The sequence below is a fragment of the Chiloscyllium plagiosum genome, unplaced genomic scaffold (assembly GCF_037043375.1).
Source record: "Chiloscyllium plagiosum isolate Xiang-an unplaced genomic scaffold, Cpla_swu_hap1 HiC_scaffold_18, whole genome shotgun sequence".
Lineage (NCBI taxonomy): Eukaryota > Metazoa > Chordata > Chondrichthyes > Orectolobiformes > Hemiscylliidae > Chiloscyllium > Chiloscyllium plagiosum.
In genome coordinates, this window is record NW_028270156.1 from 7,474,898 (window position 1) to 7,494,315 (window position 19,418).

A 19,418-nucleotide genomic window follows, 5' to 3' on the forward strand; every position below is an offset into this window, starting at 1 on the left:
CCACTCTTGACCAGTGGGTATAAGTACAGTTCTGTTGAGAAGGGACTTGCAGGATTTTGATCTCACAGACATGAAGGAATGGTAATCTAATTCCGAGTCAGGATGATGAGGGATTTGGAGACACAGTTGTAGTTGATAGTATTCTCTTGTGCCTGCTGCCCTTGTCCTTCAAGATGGTAGTGGTCGAGGGTTTGGGAAGTGCAGTTGAAAGAGCCTTCATGCATTGCTGCAGTGCATCTTGTCGATATTTAAGGCAGAAGATGATGTGCTGACCAAACGGGTTGTTTTTGCCTTGGATGATGTTGAGATTAATGAGTGTTATTGCAGCTCCAAATGAATGCCATTGAAGATTGATGCCTCACTTAGTTTTACCAGGCATTGGGTGATAGTGATGAAGTCACTAACTGCAGGGCATGAAGTTGGAAGAGTTAAGCATATTATCGAATAATTGTCTTAAGTTCCCACCAGCTATTGAAATATATTATTGACAAGAAATGACTTTCCAAATACATTAATACTGTTGTGAGAGCTCTGAATGCACTCCCTTAAATATATTCAAGGAGTATTGGTGACCCTGGTAAGCTGATTGTCTATCAGAAGGTGATGCTGAGCTGCCTTCTTGAATGCAAATCAAATCAATTCCAAACAAATGCAGAGAATGCTGGAGAAACTCAGTAGGTCAGGTCAGATTCTTCGGTCTAGGAAGAGTCATAAACTGAATCAAAATATTAATACTGTTTCTTTCTGCCAGAGTTTCTCCAGCATTCTTGGTGTTTGTGTCAGATTTCCAGCATCTGCAGTAGTTTGTTTTTATCAGATATTTATTTGACTATTGGGTCTTAGATGGGACGGAATTTGTTAGGTGAATCCAGGGGGATTCTCAAAACAATATATAGGTAGCCCAACTTGGGAATGTACCTTTTTTAAATGTATTCATGGGATGAGGGCATCGCTGGCTAGGCTAGCATTTGTTGTCCTTCCCCAATTGCCCAGAGGGTAGTTAAGAGTCAACCAAGTTGCTGTGGGTCTGGAGTCACATGTAGGCCAGACCAGGTAAGAATGGCAGTGTCCTTCCCTAAAGGACATTAGTGAACCAAATAGGTTATTCCAACAATCAGCAATGGATTCATGGTCATCATCCGATTCTTACTTCTAGATATTTATTGAGTTCAAATTCCACCATCTGCTGTGGTAGATCCTCAGAACGTTTCCTGAGTCTCTGGATTGACAGTCCAGCGATAATACCACGAGGCCATTGCCTCCCACATGCAATTTGTATTGAGAAATGAGCCTGGTCAGGTGATTGAAGTTTAAGTGGGGGAGCATTTTGGGAGCAGTGATCATAATTACATACGTTTTGAGATAGTTATGGTAAAAGATAAGACTGGTCCCCGGGTGAAAGTGCTAATTTTGGGAGAAGGCTAACTACAACAGTATTAGGTAGGAACTGAAGAAATTAGATTGGGTGCAGCTGTTTGAGGGTAAATCTGCATCTGACATTTGGGTCTGTTTTAAAAGCCATTTGACCAGAGCTCAAAACCAACATATTCTTGTAAGGAAGAAGGATAAGGATGGTAAGATTCAAGAGAGATGTTGTAAATTTAATTAAAAAGATACAGGAAGCGTATGTAAGGTTCAGGAAACAAAAATTAAATAAGGCCGTTGGGGATTAAAAAGGAAGCAGAAAAGAACTTAAAAAAGAAATGAGGAAGGTTAAAAAGGGGTTATTGTCCTTGGCAAGTAGGATTAAGGTGACTCCCAAGGCACTTTGTATGTGTATTAGGCGCAACAATGTGATTAGGGAAATGGTAGGTGCACTCAAGGAACAAGGAGGGAATTTATGTGTGGAACCAGAAGTGGCTGAGGTACTTACTGAGTACTTGACATCAGTATTCACCAAGTGAAGGACATGGATGATGGTAAGATTAGGGAGAGGTATGTCGATATTCTGGGGTATGTCAATATTTAGAAGGCAAGGTGTCTTTAAAATTAGATGTCTTTCAAATTAGATGTCTTTAAAAACGTGAAGGTGGATAAATCGCCAGGGCCTGATGGGATCTGTCCCAGGACACTGAAGGATTTATGGGAGGGTATTGCTGAGGCCTTGATAGAGATCCTTGAATCCTCATTTGCCACAGGCAAGGTCACAGAAAAATGGAGAATAGCCAATGTTGTTCCTTTGTTCAAGAATGGTAACAGTGATAATACAGGAAATTATAGGCCAGTGAACCTTACATCAATGATAGGGAAATTATTGCAGAAGATTCTAACGGATAGGATTGACTTGCATTTGGAGAAGAATGGACTTATTGGTGATCAGCGTGGCTTTATGCAGGGGAGGTGGAATTGAACACTGGTGGAAATATGAATAGTGAGGAAGAATATCAAAGGATGAAGCTGGATATTGATCAATTGGAAAGTTAGCAGAGAAATGGCAGATGGAGTTTAATCCAGCCAAGAGTGAGGTGGGAGGTCAAATGCAAGAGGAAAATATCGTGTAAAAGGTCAGACCCTAAAGACCATTGATATGCAGAGGGATCTTGGGGTGCAAGTCCACAGCTCACTGAAGGTAGCAACATAAGTGGATAAGATGATAAAAAAGGCACATGACATTCTTGCCTTCATTGGTCAGGGCATTGAATATAAAAGCTGGAAAGTCATTTTGCAGTTGTATAAGACTTTGGTCAGGCCACATTTCGAGTTCTGGTCACTGCACTTGAGGAAGGACTGGAGGCTTTGGATAGGGTGCAGAGGAGGTTTACCAGGATGTTACCTGGATTGGAGTGTATGAGCTAGAAGGAGAGGATGGACAAACCTGGTCTCACCTACTTTCGGTGCCATCTCCACAAATTCTATCAACTAAACATCCAGTCAATGAGATCTTCCATAACTCTGTTTTCTGCTTGGTTACATCTTGTTTCTTCAAAAATCAAGCACTATTGGACATGACATATTTGGAAAAGGATATTTCTATAATTTTCATTCTGGGAGTAAGATGATCTCAATATGGGAGCAGGCTTATCTCAGTCTGGGAGTAGACTTATTGCAACCTGGGAGCAAGAGCATCTCAATCTGGGAATTGGATTATCTAAGTCTGGGAGTAAGATTACCTCAATCTGAATGTAAGATTCTCAGCTAGCAGTAAGATTTTCTCAGTCTGAGAGTAAAATCATTTCAATCTGAGAGTAAGATTATCTCAATCTGAGAGTAAGGTTATTTTTACCAAGGGTGGTTGCCCTATAGTGTTGCTCATGTGGAGTGGAACCTTAATGCTCTGTACCCAATGAGACCTGCTTTATTTTGAAAAGAAACAACTATACTCGGTCTCCAACCCCAGTTTGTTAGAATGAAATGAGATTGGAAACTGAGGAGGAAATCAGTTCAGTGTGTTGAATTCAGCCAGTTTACCCATTAGTCAGGGTTGGCTAATCAACAAGCTTGCTTGCCTCGAAAGCCTCGTTGCGACAGAACGCTGCATCATTTTTGATTTCCTAAGGCAATTGCTTATTGGTGGAAAAGAGCAGTTGTGAGATGCTGCAGGGTTCGGAGCGGTTAATGTTAGTTAGCTGCTGATCGCAGCATGTTTAATACAGGGAAAACATCAAAAATCACATTTGCTGTAACTATGAGTTAGCTTGGATGTGTCATACCACGGTCAATATTAAAGGGGTTATACTTTGTTTCACCCAATTAAAATGTATCTTCATTTCCAAAGTTAAAACTGGATCTTATTGCAGTTTGAAAAATAAAGAGAGAATTTCCCTAAAAGTCAGCCTTGTAAATGCAACCCAGATCTCTTAAACGTGCAAAAAACAATGAGTGGTGTATTCTTTTCTCCCCAAAAGGTTCCTGTAAGACTCTGCTGTTTGCGCTGATCATAGGTCTGACGCAAGTGTATGTTTCTGAGCACACAGTAACAGCTCCTACCCATTTCTTGTCTTCTGCGGTTTGCATGCTGCTCTGAAAATACAGAGAGCTTTACATTTTGCCAGTCGGTTATGTGAGCTGCTGTGAAAGATGAGGTGACTTTAAGCAGTGAATTGAGAAGGACACAGATGTCCTTTCTGTGAATCTGTGCAAACAGCCAGGAGAGCCTTTCCTGTCTGTCCAATCAGTGCTTTGTAAATTTTGCTCATGTGCAGTAATAATTATTCAATTACTGTGCTAATAAGGTAAAAATGAAGGGACAAATGTGCTATGTTGGAAAGTTCAAAGGTCGATGAAGCACCACGGGTGAAGAATATTGTCCCTCCCCATATTGAAAGCTTGGATGCACTGATTTACAAATACAGATTTAGTTGTGATTTTTTTTTTTAAAAAGTACTGTGCCCGTCCAAAACACAAATGTGAGAGGACCCTAAAATTGTTACATCTCTCCTATTCTGTTGATGAAAACCTACATGAAGTTGGCAGAAGACGATAATGGGGCTTCTGGACAGTGTAAAACAGTGTCAGGGAAACACTGCCTGTCTTTATCCTTGGAGAAGAGCCCTCCTCCTGAGGTTCTTAACTTTTAGATGTATTGGATGTCTCACTTCCTTTCTCCATATGGTTAGTGGTATTATTCCTTCTATGGCATTTCACTCAATCCATTCCATTTTGAGACCAAAAAATGTTGAAAGAGTCCAAATCCAATGAGTTAACATTGGGCCCAGTGATGGGCTGAATGGTCTCTTTCTGCACCGTAACAATTTTGTGATCCTATGACATAGAACATAGAACATTACAGCGCAGTACAAACCCTTCAGCCCTCGATGTTGCGCCGACCTGTCATACCATTCTGAAGCCCATCTAGCCTACACTATTCCATGTACGTCCATATGCTTGTCCAATGACGACTTAAATGTACTTAAAGTTGGCGAATCTACTACCGTTGCAGGCAAAGCATTCCGTACCCTTACTACTCTGAGTAAAGAAACTACCTCTGACATCTGTCTCATATCTATCACCCCTCAATTTAAAGCTATGCTCCCTTGTGCTCGCCGTCACCATACTTGGAAAAAGCTCTCCCTGTCCACCTGATCTAACCCTCTGATTATCTTATATGTCTCTATTAAATCACCTCTCAACCTTCTTCTCTCCAACGAAAACAGCCTCAAGTCCCTCAGCCTTTCCTCATAAGACCTTCCCTCCCTACCAGGCAACATCCTAGTAAATCTCCTCTGCACCCTTTCCAAAGCTTCCTCATCCTTCTTATAATGCGGTGACCAGAACTGTACACAATACTCCAAATGCGGCCACACCAGAGTTTTGCACAGCTGCAGCATAACCTCATGGTTCCGGAACGCAATCCCTCTATTAATAAAAGCTAAAACACTGTATGCCTTCTTAACAACCCTGTCAACCTGGGTGGCAACTTTCAAGGATTTGTGTACCTGGACACCGAGATCTCTCTGCCCATCTACACTACCAAGAATCTTACCATTAGCCCAGTACTTTGCATTCTGGTTACTCCGACCAAAGTGAATCACCTCACACTTATCCGCATTAAACTCCATTTGCCACCTCTCAGCCCAGCTCTGCAGCTTATCTATGTCTCTCTGTAACCTACAGCATCCTTCGTCACTATCCATAGCTCCACCGACCTTTGTGTTGTCTGCAAATTTACTAACCCACCCTTCTACGCCCTCATCCAGGTCGTTTATAAAAATGGCGAACAGCAGTGGACCTAACACCAACCCTTGCGGTACATCTTTCCCTCCTTAATGGTCTCAATGCTCTCTTCCAGTATACCCTGATAGCTGCACGATTAGCCTGACAGCAGTGGGAGACAGGAAGAAACACGATGAACGAGTAGCTTTCTGGGAGGATGTGTACGGCTTTAAGATGTCCTGTATGAAGAAGGCAGTGATCCCAGAAGCTGTGGTGGAAGTGATAAACCCCGACACCGTCATTTCAGAACCCTGTGTTGTCAAGGTACGTGTTGGCAGTCAGCAAGGTGATTTCATCAGATTAACTGCTGAAGGCACTGGTGGCTCAATCACAAATTTTCATACAGAATGCAAATAGTTACAAGTAAATGCTGATATTTAGGATCATGGAAGAGCGACAGCCGACAGAGTAGAAAGTGGAATGGTTTAAGTTGATTAATCAGAGCCATACTGTGATCTTGTGTTGGAGCATAAACTGCCAGGTAGCGCCAAGCTCTGCTGAGTCCCAGAGTTCTCGCATTGTGCATTGTGTGATGATCTGTCATCTTTCAGAGTGTATCAGAGGACAGCCCGTAACAGAAAATCTGTGTTATAAACAGGTTTTTTTCACAACTATCAATGAAGCATAAATGTGGAAATTGCTTTGTGCTTACAGCAGCATTTTGTTGCATTGAGGCCAGCTGCGATTTCAGAAAAATGTTGTTTGCGATATATCGCAGCTTGTTTTTTTTTTAAAGATACATTGAAATGGTTGCATGGTGGTGTAAAGATCTCCATTCCTTTTGGTCTTGGCTATAAAACATTAGTGAATCTCAAATTTAAAGGATAAACGTTATTATCATTACCAAGTTAAAGGATGAGGGAGCTGTTCTGATTAAAACAGTTCTGATTAAAGCATTACTTGATTCCCTTTTGGGGGTTACTACTGAATCTGCTTCCACCAACCTTTCAGTGAGCACATTCATTTTCATCACACTTTTCTGAGCTTTCCCACCACCCCTGTTCCCAATGACCTTTTAACCACATGTCCTCTGTTTATCAACCAGAGACCAGGAGCAGGCAGGAAAGTAGAGTTGAGACATGATCATCAGATGACAGTGCTTGAAGGGCTGAATTGCCTACTCCCGCTCTGAATTCCGCTGTTCCTGAACAGATTCTCCATATCCAGTCTTATCCAAACCTTTCAGTATTTTGAACACGCTTGCTTAACCACTTTCATTTTGTCCTTTTTGGTTGTAGTAGACATTATAGACATTATGGCTCTGTTTTTTTTCCTATCGCCTGCATCCAACCAAGCTGAGACTGTTGCCTCCTTGTGGCATTACAACTGTAGCATTCCATGGTGTAGCATGTTCACAAATCAATATAATTCCACACCAATTTGCTGTTCAAACTAAAAGCTATTGCACTAGGTAGTGTCTAAATCAAGCTTATGTATAACTAGTGAGTGACCTGTTAATATTTTGCAAGTTAATCAAGACCATTTACTTTTACATTGAATTTCACTGTGATCAATGCTTAGTAAACAATCATTAATCACCATAGAAATTCATTTGTTTCCTCCATCAAGGAGGCAAAGCAATGCTTTTGGAGCTGCTATAATCAATTTTTAATTTCAATGTTTGCGCGCGAATTAAATGTAAAAAAGACATTCCAAATATTTTTTTAATAATGTTAAGCCCAAAGTTTAAGCTCAGTTCTGCAACGGATAAGAAGTTAGCTGAAATATAGGAAACAAAGGGTACTTGTTCACAGATTGGTGTTCGGGTGAGAGGGGGACGGTGAGTGAAATGCCCTGAGGTTAAATGTTGCCAATCCCAACTATTTCTGATTTAGATTCATGGCCTGGATTCAAGAGTTGAAAGTCAACTGGTTAAATTCACAGAGGGGGCGGTGGGTGAAGGGGAAACACACTAAAACAGGCCTGGGGGGCTACCAAATGAGCAAACAACGATATATAAGGAAGCATGAAATTGTGTCGATATTGACACCCTCAGGATACTCTACAGTGCTTTGTAGCTAATGGTTGACTTCTGAAGTGTGGCCACTTCTCTTCTGGAGAGCACAGCAGGAGAATGTACAATCTGTTGGTTTTTGGTGATGTTTTGTTTGGATAGGTTATCATCTAACTGCAATAAAGCACTGTGCATGGTAATGTCAAAGGAAAGATTTACATTGCACCTAGGTGAGAAACAGCAGTGGAATTGAGGTAATTGAAACACTTGGAATCGTTTTCCTTTCCTGGTAGATGGATAAAATCCGATGGGAAATGTAATCAAGACTTCTGGAAACACGTAACACTTGCAGAACAAATCTTCACAAAAATATCAGATCGCTTTAGAAAAATTCACCCCAGTCCAACACTGACACCTCCACATCATGGCTTTAGAAATAAGAATCTGTGGATAACTGAAGAAAATTACTCGTGCTACATGTAGCCATTGTAAACTATATAGATATAAAAGCTGGAATATAGCCAGACTGTACTTCTAATGATATGGTAGTGTCTATGGAGTGAAAGCAGAGATTATATTTTGAGTCCTCCTTCATGATGTTCTGATGAAGAGTCACCGGATTCAAAACATTAACTCTTTTTCTCTCCACAGATGCTGCCAGACCTATGGGTTTCTCCAGCAATGTCTTGTTTCAGATCTTCAGCATTCATGGTTCTTTGTTTTATTTTACAATACTATGACATTACACAGAAATAGAGAGTTAAACAGAACAGAGAGAAAACAGAGTTAGTGTTTTGATTTCAGTGACCCTTTGTCAGAACCCTTATGATGGAGCAATATCCAAGTTAGATAGACTATATTACTGGATTACTGTGTACAGTTCTAGTTAACACACTTGCGATCTGATATGATTGCACAAAAGCTAGAGAGGGTACAGAGGAGATTCACAAGGATGTCACCTGGGCTGGAGTGACTCAGCTGTGAAGAGAAGTTGGGATTGCTTTCTTTAGAGCAAGGGGGCAACCTGATTTGTGGGAATAAACTTTTATTCTTAGTAGAGCGTAGTACCATTATCTCAATTACTTGGGCCAGAAGTTTTAAGCTGAAAATGTGTTGCTGGAAAAGCGCAGCAAGTCAGGCAGCATCCAGGGAACAGGAGAATTGACGTTTCGGGCATAAGCCCTTCTTCAGGAATGGCTTATGCCCGAAGTTTTAAGTAAGCTGTAGGAGGTTTAGAGGGGATTTGTGGAGAATGTTTTCTCACCCAGGTAGTGGTGGATATCTGGAGCTCATTGACAATAGACAATAGGTGCAGGAGTAGGCCATTCAGCCCCTCGAGCCTGCACCGCCATTCAATATGATCATGGCTGATCATCCTCAGTCAGTATCCTCGTCCTGCCTTATCTCCATAACCCTTGATTCCACTATCTTTGAGAGCTCTATCCAACTCTTTCTTAAATGAATCCAGAGACTGGGCCTCCACTGCCCCCTGTGGCAGAGCATTCCACACAGCCACCGCTCTCTGGGTGAAGAAGTTTCTCCTCATCTCTGTCCTAAATGGTCTACCCCGTACTTTTAAGCTGTGTCCTCTGGTTCGGCACTCGCCCATCAGCGGAAACATGTTTCCTGCTGCCAGAGTGTCCAATCTTTTCATAATCTTGTATGTCTCAATCAGATCCCCTCTCAGTCTTCTAAACTCAAGGGTATACAAGCCCAGTCGCTTCAGTCTTTCAGTGTAAGGTAATCCCGCCATTCCAGGAATTGACCTCGTGAACCTACGCTGCACTCCCTCAATAGCCAGAATGTCTTTCCTCAAATTTGGAGACCAGAGCTGCACACAGTACTCCAGGTGTGGTCTCACCAGGGCCCTGTACAGCTGCAGAAGCACCTCTTTGCCTGGAAGAGTGGTAGAAGCAGGGTCATTCACAACATTTAAGAAGTATTTAGATGAACACTTGAAACTCCGTAGCATACAGGATTATGGGCCACGTGCTGGGAAGTGGGACAAGATTAGATAGGTAAAACTGAGGACAGCAGACCCTGATGAAGGGCTTATGCCCAAAATGTCAACTCTCCTGTTCTTCAGATACTGCCAGACCTGCTATACTTTTCCAGCGTCACACTTTTTGACTAAGCGTAGATAGATGCTTGAGGATTGGTGTAGACATGATGGGCCAAAGGACCACTTTCTGTGCTGTAATAGTCTATGGCTCTGTTCTATGACAATTGGAGAAAAAGACAACAGTGATGTTTTGACACCTGGGTTTGTGGTTGAGGCAGGTTCAAAAGAAGCAATCAAGAAGCCTTTGGATGTGCTCTTGGACAGTAATGGTATTCAGGGATATGGGGAAAAGGCAGGAGGTTGGCTCCAGGTCATGATGCCCATCTGAAGAGCTGGTGCAAGCACAATGGGCTGAATAGCCTCCTTCTGCATTGTAACGCTCTTGATCTGGTAGTGACTGGTAAAAATGAGAGATTTGCTTCCAGTGAAAACCCATGTGTTGGTAGAAGTATTCTGTGCATACAATACACCTTTCTCATTGAGAAGAGGTAATGGAGACTGATAATCTATGCTGCAATTCCCATGACTACACCTTGACCAGTCCATTTACCTGGTCTGAGATGAATAGCTAAGACGGACAGTTAACAGATCTTCTTGCACCTTTTCACTAACCTTGATCCAACCGTTCATCGAGCTCTTCCTATGCTGTATGAATTGGTGGTTCCTTTCAAATTTTAGATTAGATTAGATTAGATTACTTACAGTGTGGAAACTTGCATCTCAGTCCTGTGGAGTGCAAGATAAAAAGCTTCATCTTCATGTCTCCGTTTAGCAATGTTTATGCAAGCGTGAATGCACTGACAGCCTAAGAAGCAGAACGGATACAAAACTAAGATGTTGACTGCTGTCAAAAATGGTGGAAGCTGCAGAGCAATGATTACTGACATTGTAAAACATGGCACCAGAGAAAGAAGATGGTGTTGATGTTGACTAAGAACAAAATGATGCCAGCATCTCTTCATGAGACTATTTTGGTCCCATCAAATTACAAGCTGCAGCCCAATCACTGGCCCTTGGATCTTCAGATCTGTATTTGGCTGCAGTTTAGGTTAGATTAGATTCCCTACAGTGTGGAAACAGGCCCTTCAGCCCAACAAGTCCACACCGACCCTCCGAGGGGTAACCCACCCAGACCCATTTCCCTCTGGCTAATGCACCTAACATTATGGGAAATTTAGCATGGTCAGTTCACCTGACCTGCACATCTTTGGACTTATGGGAGGAAACCGGAGCACCCGGAGAAAACGCACGCAGACACGGGGAGAATGTGCAAACTCCACACAGACAGTCACCCAAAGTTGAAATTGAACCTGGGACCCTGGTGCTGTGAGGCAGCAGTACTAACCACTGAGCCACCATGCAACCCATTTAAATTAACCTGAAGTGAATTTGTGTTGTTCTTTATTCATCCTTGAGATGTGAGTGTCATTGGCAAGGCCACCATTTGTTGATTAGTTCCTGACTGCCTCTGACAAGTGACACTGTGCCATCTTCAAACTTTGCAATGTCAGTACATCAACAGAACCTAGAGGGCAGGAGTCCTGGATTTTGACCCAATGACCAATAAAAGAACGTCGATATCATTCAAGGTCTGGACGGTGTTCAGGTCGGAGAGGACGGTGTCCCCTTTCCTTTGCTTTGTTTTTCTCAGTGTTAGAGGTCATGGGTTTGGATGGGCCTGTCATTGTGCCGTCCTTTTCATGAACGATTGAGTTTAAGAATGGAGGAAAGAGTGCAATTTTCATAAATTTGAGCCTCAAAGTCAGCCTTTACGAGTGCTGAGTTAACAATTTTTGATGATTGTTTGGAGCCATGTCTTGATAAGCTTGCATTAAGAAAACCCAGATTGAAATTAACTAAGTATTGCTGAAAACAATGGCAAGGTTAAAATATGGGTATGGGCAGTGGTCTCTGGGTAGTTTATTACAGATTCCATTTCACACTCTGCAGCACATCAACATTTAACAGACAGTGGTTTCCTAATGAATGAAGCATCAGCTAGTGACATTAAAGTCAGCTACTTTCAAATGTTTACATTTGCCTAGTTTGTATTCCTTCCAAGTACCTACTCCTTAAGATGTCAGAAAATGAGAGAGTATACATTGTTAGCTTTCATTTGTTCAGTCTAATGTTTTTCACTGGCATGGCATGGAAGCTTTACATTGCTGTTTATGTTGCTGAATGATACAAAGGTTGGTATAAAATCTTATTCATCACTGTGGTGAAAAGCAGTCAGCCACACTGAGTGCCTTTAGGGAATGTTACACAGTTCTATGAAATCCAATTTCATTAGGTTAAGCATCAAATAGAGGCAATTAATGAAAAGAACCTGTAATTCTCATTTAATATGCAAATAAAATATATCTAAAGCAGTATAGTCATCCTTTTGTTTACAAACTGTGTGATGACCAATCTGATTCACGTAATGCTTTACAAATCAAAAGAAACAGAATTTAACCACAAGGATGCAGAAATGAAATTAGTATGTAGAGTCTTGTCGCACAGGAGGTTGTTCAGCCCATCATGCCCAGCCTAGCTCTTTGAAACATAGGAAATAAGAGCAAGAGTAGGCCAGTCAGCCCTCCAAGCCTCCCCCACCATTCAATAAGGTCATTACTGTTCATCCAACTCAGTCCCCTGTTCCTGCTTTCTCCCCCATACTCTTTGATCTATTTATCCCTAAGAACCCTATCTAAATCCTTCTTGAAAACATTCAATGTATTGGTCTCAACTGATTTTGATTTGATTTGATTTATTGTGATCACATGTCCTGAGATATTCTGAAATGTGTTGTTTTGTGTGCTACACAGACAGATCGAGCTGTGCAAATTGCATCAGAGTAGCAGAACAGAATGGAGTGTTACAGCCTCAGAGAAGGTGCAGAGAGAGAGAGAGAGAGAGAGAGAGAGATATCCACATTAATATTTGAGAGGTTCATTCAAAAGTCTGACAATAAAAGGGAAAAAGCTGTTATTGAATCTGGTCGTACATGTATTAGAATTCCGCAGGCTGTCCACTTTCTGGGTGAAGAAATCTTTCCTCATCCTAAATATCCCATCCCATATCCTTTGTTTCTTTTCATTCACAGGATGTGGGTGTTGTTGGTTGGCTTAGCATTTATTGCCCAACCCTAATTGCCGACACAGTTAAGAGTCAACCACTGTTGTGCTTTGTGATCAATGAATGTTGTGCACTAACTTCTGGACTGAAGCATTGCTTTCATTATTGTACAGTTTGGGCTTGATCAGAAGGTAGTGCTCGTGATATCTTCGTTGTATGGTCACCAGACACATGCAAAGATCTGAGTAAGGGCCAAGAGTCAATGACAAGGCACAGCTTTGCACATTACTATGTATCTCGAGTTATTCACCTGCAGCACCTATGAACATTTTTCTACTCTTTTGAAGGCTAGGTTGCCAATCAGATTGAGAGCAGTAGGCAAAACTGAGTACTGCATATGCTGGAGATCAGAGTCAAGATTAGAGTGTGGCTGGGAAAGCACAGCAGGTCAGGCAGCATCTGAGGAGCAGGAGAATCGATGTGTTGGGCAAAAGCCCTTCATCAGGAATCATGAAGGGCTTTTGCCCGAAACGTCGATTTTCCCACTCCTTGGATGCTGCCTGACTTGCTGTGCTTTTCCATCACCACTCTAATCTTGAGACTGAGAGCAGTGTTGGTTTGTGTAAGTCACAGTTCTGAAATCTTATTCATTTTTGCCATAAAGTCAAAAACCTAGAACCATCCCATTTGCTGACAGCACTGTCGCTGCACCTCCACCTCACGTACGGCCCACCCCTGCCTTCCCGAGGATAATCACAGACAGGCAATCAGTGACGGTCTTCACAGAGACACTCGCAACTCACCACAGAATCATTACAGGAAGAAATGTTAGTGAAACTTTTCAATCTTTTTGAAACAGAGGTTTGACTGATGGAAATGCCTTAAAAATAGATGTAATATGTTGTGGTTCTGTTCGCCGAGCTGGGAATTTGTGTTGCAGATGTTTCGTCCCCTGTCTAGGTGACATCCTCAGTGCTTGGGAGCCTCCTGTGAAGCGCTTCTGTGATGTTTCCTCCGGCATTTGTAGTGGCCTGTCCCTGCCGCTTCCGGTTGTCAGTTCCAGCTGTCCGCTGCCGTGGTCGGTATATTGGGTCCAGGTCGATGTGTTTGTTGATATCAACAAACTATCAACAAACACATCGACCTGGACCCAATATACCGGCCACTGCAGTGGACAGCTGGAACTGACAACTGGAAGCGGCAGAGACAAACCACTACAAATGCCGGAGGAAACATCACAGAAGCGCTTCACAGGAGGCTCCCAAGCACTGAGGATGTCACCTAGACAGGGGACGAAACGTCTGCAACACAAATTCCCAGCTCGGCGAACAGAACCACAACAACGGGCACCTGAAGTACAAATCTTCTCTCAAACTTTGAATAGGTGTAATATATTTCTGGCATTTGCGTATGATTAGTTGCAGATGCAAAGGGACATAAGAATGCAGGTTTGACCAGAAAGCATACTGTGGTATTGTCAGGGAGTGAAGTATTATGGGGAAAAGACAGGTATGTGGGGGTTGAGGATTGTTAGATCAGCCATGATCTCATTGAATGGTGGAGTAGACTAAATGGGCTGAGTGGCCTACTTCTGTTCCTCTGTCTGATGGTCTTGTGGTCAAATGGTCTACGAGGCAAAAGTGAGGACTGTAGATGCTGGAGATTAGAGTTGAGAGTGTTGTTCTAGAAAAGCACAGTAGGTCGGGCAGCATCTGAGGAGCAGGAAAATCGACATATCAGGCAAAAGCCCTTCATCAGGAATGAGGCTGGGAGCCCTGGGGGTGGAGAGATAAATGGGAGGGGGGGGGGAGGAGAGGATGGGTTGTTGGGGGACGTGAACCTGACAAGGTAGTCGCAGAGGGAACAGTCTTAATGGAAAGCAAGATGGGGTGGGGAGGGAAATATATCTGTGGTGGTGGGGTCCGTTTATAGGTGGCAGAAATGGCAGAGGATGATACGATGTATACGGTGGTTTTATGGTATTTCTTGCTACTAAAATGAAGCTTCTTGGATCTCATATGATAGAACCATAGAAATAGAAGTAATAATAGACCGTTGGGTCAACCAAATGTTGGGTTTTTTGATACTCCCTTTGGTACTCACTCTATATTAAGACCTTCATTGCATAATTCAAGAACAGCTCAGGAAAGGCATTTAGAATGCCAGCTCATTTCCATTTCTTGTCAGTTTTGGGATTGCATTTTGTCGTAATGATTCCTTTGGATCTCCTGGATCTTCTTGTATAAGTGAGAAACAGAGATTCAAAAGATTAAAAATACCTTCAATGGAGCACACATGTGATTTCAACTCCTTATTCACAATCTGTGTGAATTATGCAGCCTACGTAAAGTTGCTTTCTTTGTGATAAGTACTATTTTTAATAATGCTCATTACTATTGCTGTTCTGAAAGCTGTAATTTCCATTTTCAGTGTGATGACTAACATTAAACAGGAGGGCATCAATTAAATGTATTCTAAGCATTGGAATGGAAGCTATTAAAAGTACTAGTTCTGAGTTGAGATACTTGATGAACATCAGAATGATGATGGAAGATTACTGGGTTATTATGAATGAATTGCAAAGTGGCCTTGCATCAGGAGTCAAAATTTTATCATGCACAAAATTGGCTTGCACTGATTGAATTGTTCTTTGGAAAGTGGGCAGGCCAGTTTGAAATGCAGCCTCCCGAGAAAAGAAGGTGGAGTTACATGGAGTGCGAAAATGGGATCGGCAACGACCAGTTTCTTTCAGCACTGTATGCTCAGTTTGCTCGGTTGTCCTGGCATCTTGATGACTTCTTTTCTGGAAAACTATCTTTGTTTTCCAGGCAATCAGCTGCAGCGAAGTCAGAATCTCAGATCTGGATTTCACCTCTGAGTTCTCGTTGAAGATAACAAAGGATCACGAATGTGTGGTGAGTTGATCGTTTTCGACAGAGGGCTGAATTAGATCTAGGAATCTGAAAATTAATTGGATAGCAGTTGGATAATGAAGCGGATTAGTGTCTAAAGCAATACCTGTTTGCTTTGTTCATTAGGCATTTCTTCATCAAGCTCAGACATGTTAGTTGGTTAATTCCATTGTGGGTAGAGCCTGTTAACAATATTTCTTGCTATTATTTTATATTTTGTAGAATTGATTTTAACCATTTGTTATATATAATAATTAAGTTTCCAACTCCTCTTACAGTATGATAACTGAGGTAGACAATGCCCTTTTCTAATTGCCCAGAGTGGTTCTGGAGTCACGTGTAACCTCTGGGTTATTGTTCGGCTTGGTGAGGACAGCAGACTCCCTTTCCCAAAGAGCATTATGGTTTTCCTGATAATGTACACTCCACAAATTGCTTTTCTTTAGCTTGCTGCTAACCTTGATGCTAAGACTTCAGTGAGGTGGTTTGTAATCCTTGGATTGTCATTTCTCCTACCTGACCCATCCTCCAACACCACCACCAGAAGAAGTAGATCTGAAGTTGCACTTGGAATCATTGATGTTTCAGTATTAAAATTATAAAATGGCTGCCATTTATCACTTTTCAGGTTACTCAGTGTTCAGGGAAATAATGTTATATGCCTACATTTTTTTTGATTCATTCATGAGACATGGGCATCATTGGCCAGGCTAGCATTAATTGCTCATTCCTAATTGTCCAAAAGGCAATTAAGAATCAATCACATTGCTATGTGTCTGGAGTCACATGTATGTTTAGGGATATCGTTGGGTTGGGGAAGGACAGTAGACATCCTTTCCCAAAGGGTGTTATGGTTTTTCCTGATAACCAACAATCGTTTCAAGGTCATTATTCGACTCTTACTTCCAGAGAATTAAGAATCTAATTCACTGAATTCAAATCTCATCATCTGCCATGGTGAACCTGGGTCAGTACCTGCGTCTCTGGATTTATAGTTTAGTGATATACCATGAGGCTATTGCCTCCCCCACCAACTTACATTTTTATCGTAACAGTTTTAACACAATATAGTCCTCAAGGATACTTCACAGGAGTGTTACCAAGTTGGGAGGCAGTGGTGCGCTGATAAGGTCAATGGATTAGTAATCCAGAACCCCCCAGGTTTATGTTTTGGGGACATGAATTCAAATCCCACTGTGGCAGATGGTGACAATTGAATTCAATTAATAAAAAATATGGAATCAAAAAGTTGTCTTGATGGTGACCATTTAACCACTGTCAATTGTTGTAAAAACACCATGTGGTTCATTAATGTAGTTTAAGGAAGGAAATCTCCCTTTACCAGGTCTGGCCTGCATGTAACTCCAGGCCTATAGCAATAGGTTTGACTTTTATCCTGCTGGGTGGCATTGCTGGATATAGATTGGACAAGAGCAGGTCAGAAGCTGATCTGTCATAGCCCAGCTAAGGACACCTTAGCATCTCGTTTCATCAATGCACAAAGCTGTGGTCAGCATCTAGATCACCTCATCAATGCCATCAGGTAGGTGTATTCCGATCTGCAAGCAACATATAAGGTAAGATGTCGCAGTGAAACAAAGAATACGGATAATTGATGCCGACCCCTCCAATCTCAGCAGGCTGGGTGCTATGGTTTACTCACTGGGAAACTAACCATTTTTGTTGCCTGTGGAGGTGACAGCTGTTGAAGGAGAATGAGCTGAGGCCGTGAAGTGATTGTTAATAAAGACTTGATGGTGAGTTATAGGGGTACCCCACAACCCCACCCCCTTGCCCCCGTGGACCTTCTCACTCAGAACCTCATAACTGGGATGGCAAGGACAATAATTTCCCCTTCACCACCTCCAGAGGGGTCACCCCGATCAAAAATTATTATTTAAATTTGTAAGTGTCGCTGGCTGGACCAATATTTATTGCCCATCCCTAATTGCCCAGTGAGCATTTAAGAGTCAGCCAGATATTGCTGAGAGTCTGGAGTTACATGTAAGTAAGGACAGCAGATTTCTTCCACTAAAGGGCATTAGTGAATCTGATAGAGGTTTAATTGCCAGTGCTACATGGGCAGCATTAGATAGCTTTTCATTTCCATTCTTTTTTATTATTGAATTCAAATTACACAATCTTCTATGATGGGATTTGAATCTACATTGCCAGAACATCAGACATGGATTTATTGATTATAGGTCTGTGACATTACCATTGCACCACCACCTTCTCTGAATTATGCAAAGAACAAGGAAAAATAACATGAGAATTTATTTAAAATATTTTGATTTACCTTTCATGTGAAGAAGGCCTGGGAGAAGCTCTGCAATGCTGTTCATCAGGTGGTTGAGGCATTGGGCAAAGTCCATGTGAAAGGGGATTTGGAAGGCTTTGCAGAAAGATCGTGATAAGAACATAAGAAATAGGAACAAGAGGAGGCCATTTGGCTCATTGAGTCTGCTCTGCCATTCAATGAATTCATGACTAATCTTTTTGTTGACTTAGCTCCACTTATCTGCCCACTCACTTTCACCATTAATTCCTTTACTGTTCAAAAATTTATCTATCTTTGCCTTAAAAACATTCAATGGGGTAGCCTCTACTGCTTCACTGGGCAGAGAATTCCACAACGCTTTGGGTGGAGAAGTTAATGTAATCAATGAAGTTACATTTCTTGATCTATGCTTTGTAATTTTCTTAATTTTAATGGGAGATCTAAATCCAGAGAAGTCATAATTCCAATTCAAGCTCTGAAAGATAGCCCTCAAGCTGCTCCAGTTGGGGGTACTTCCTGCAGAAGTAGCCATCCAGGTGTGTCTAAGTCTTCCTCCATACTACAGGCTGTTCAACACATGGCCGTGAGCTCCGTTGAGTCTGTGTTGAGTTAAAATATTCTCACCCTAAAACTAAACCAAGTAGAAAATTATTAAGTTCTTTTGCAAATAAAGAAACTTAGTGCAGCCTAAAGTGGCGAAACACCAGTGGCACACAACATTTCAATTGGCTGTCTGTGTTGCATTGACATCAGTTTGAAACGGACATCTCCCTGTTCCTCAGCCTGTCTCAATCTTTCTCTTCTATTCCCAAAGACATTATGGCCCTATGTTCTGAAAGATATCTGTGCCATTGGAAAGGAAACTGGTGGGATTTGGAGGGGAGCTGTGCTGTCACAAGGGGAACAGTGGTCTCCAAATGCTCAACTGAGAGGGAAGAGGAAGGTAGATTTGTTTATGACATTGCACAGGAGGTGATGGTAATGGAGGATGATTGAATGTGGAGGCTGTTGGGGTGTGAGCTTGGAGACGACAAGGGAAATGTCATTCTGATTCTCAGAGTGAATTGGACCATTTACGGGGAGATGATGACACTAATACTGTGGGGTCATGGATTCAAGTCCCACCATGGCACCTGGTGGAATCTAAACTCAATTAATAAAAACACTGAAATGGAAAGGTGGTTTTGGAAATACTGACCAGCAAATTATCATTGTTGGTTGGAGAAACCCATCTGGTTCACTCATGCCTTTTGGGGAAGGACATCTGTCATTACCTGGTCTAGTCTACATGTGACTCCAGATTCATGGCGAAATGGTTGACTCTTAACTGCCCTCTGAAATGGTTGTGCGAGCTATTCAGTTCAAAGCCAATCAGGGATGGGCAACACATTCTGGCACAGCCTCATATCATGATAGAATTAAGACAGAGTTGAGAGTTCGGTCAATTGCACTGGTGATGTTTTTGAAAATGTGTTTATAGGATGTGGACACCACTGG

At 42.0% G+C, this 19,418-nt stretch overlaps 1 protein-coding gene across 2 annotated transcripts in view; it reads left to right on the forward strand.

Moving 5' to 3' along the window:
- Nucleotides 1–19,418, forward strand: part of prmt3 (protein arginine methyltransferase 3) — a 194,297-nt gene that overhangs the window by 92,648 nt on the left and 82,231 nt on the right. For both annotated transcript variants that reach the window (XM_043705402.2, XM_043705398.2), the window contains exons 12-13: nt 5,729–5,916; nt 15,557–15,643. In XM_043705402.2, coding sequence (XP_043561337.2) covers nt 5,729–5,916; nt 15,557–15,643 — 275 coding nt within the window. The remainder of the gene's footprint in view (nt 1–5,728; nt 5,917–15,556; nt 15,644–19,418) is intronic.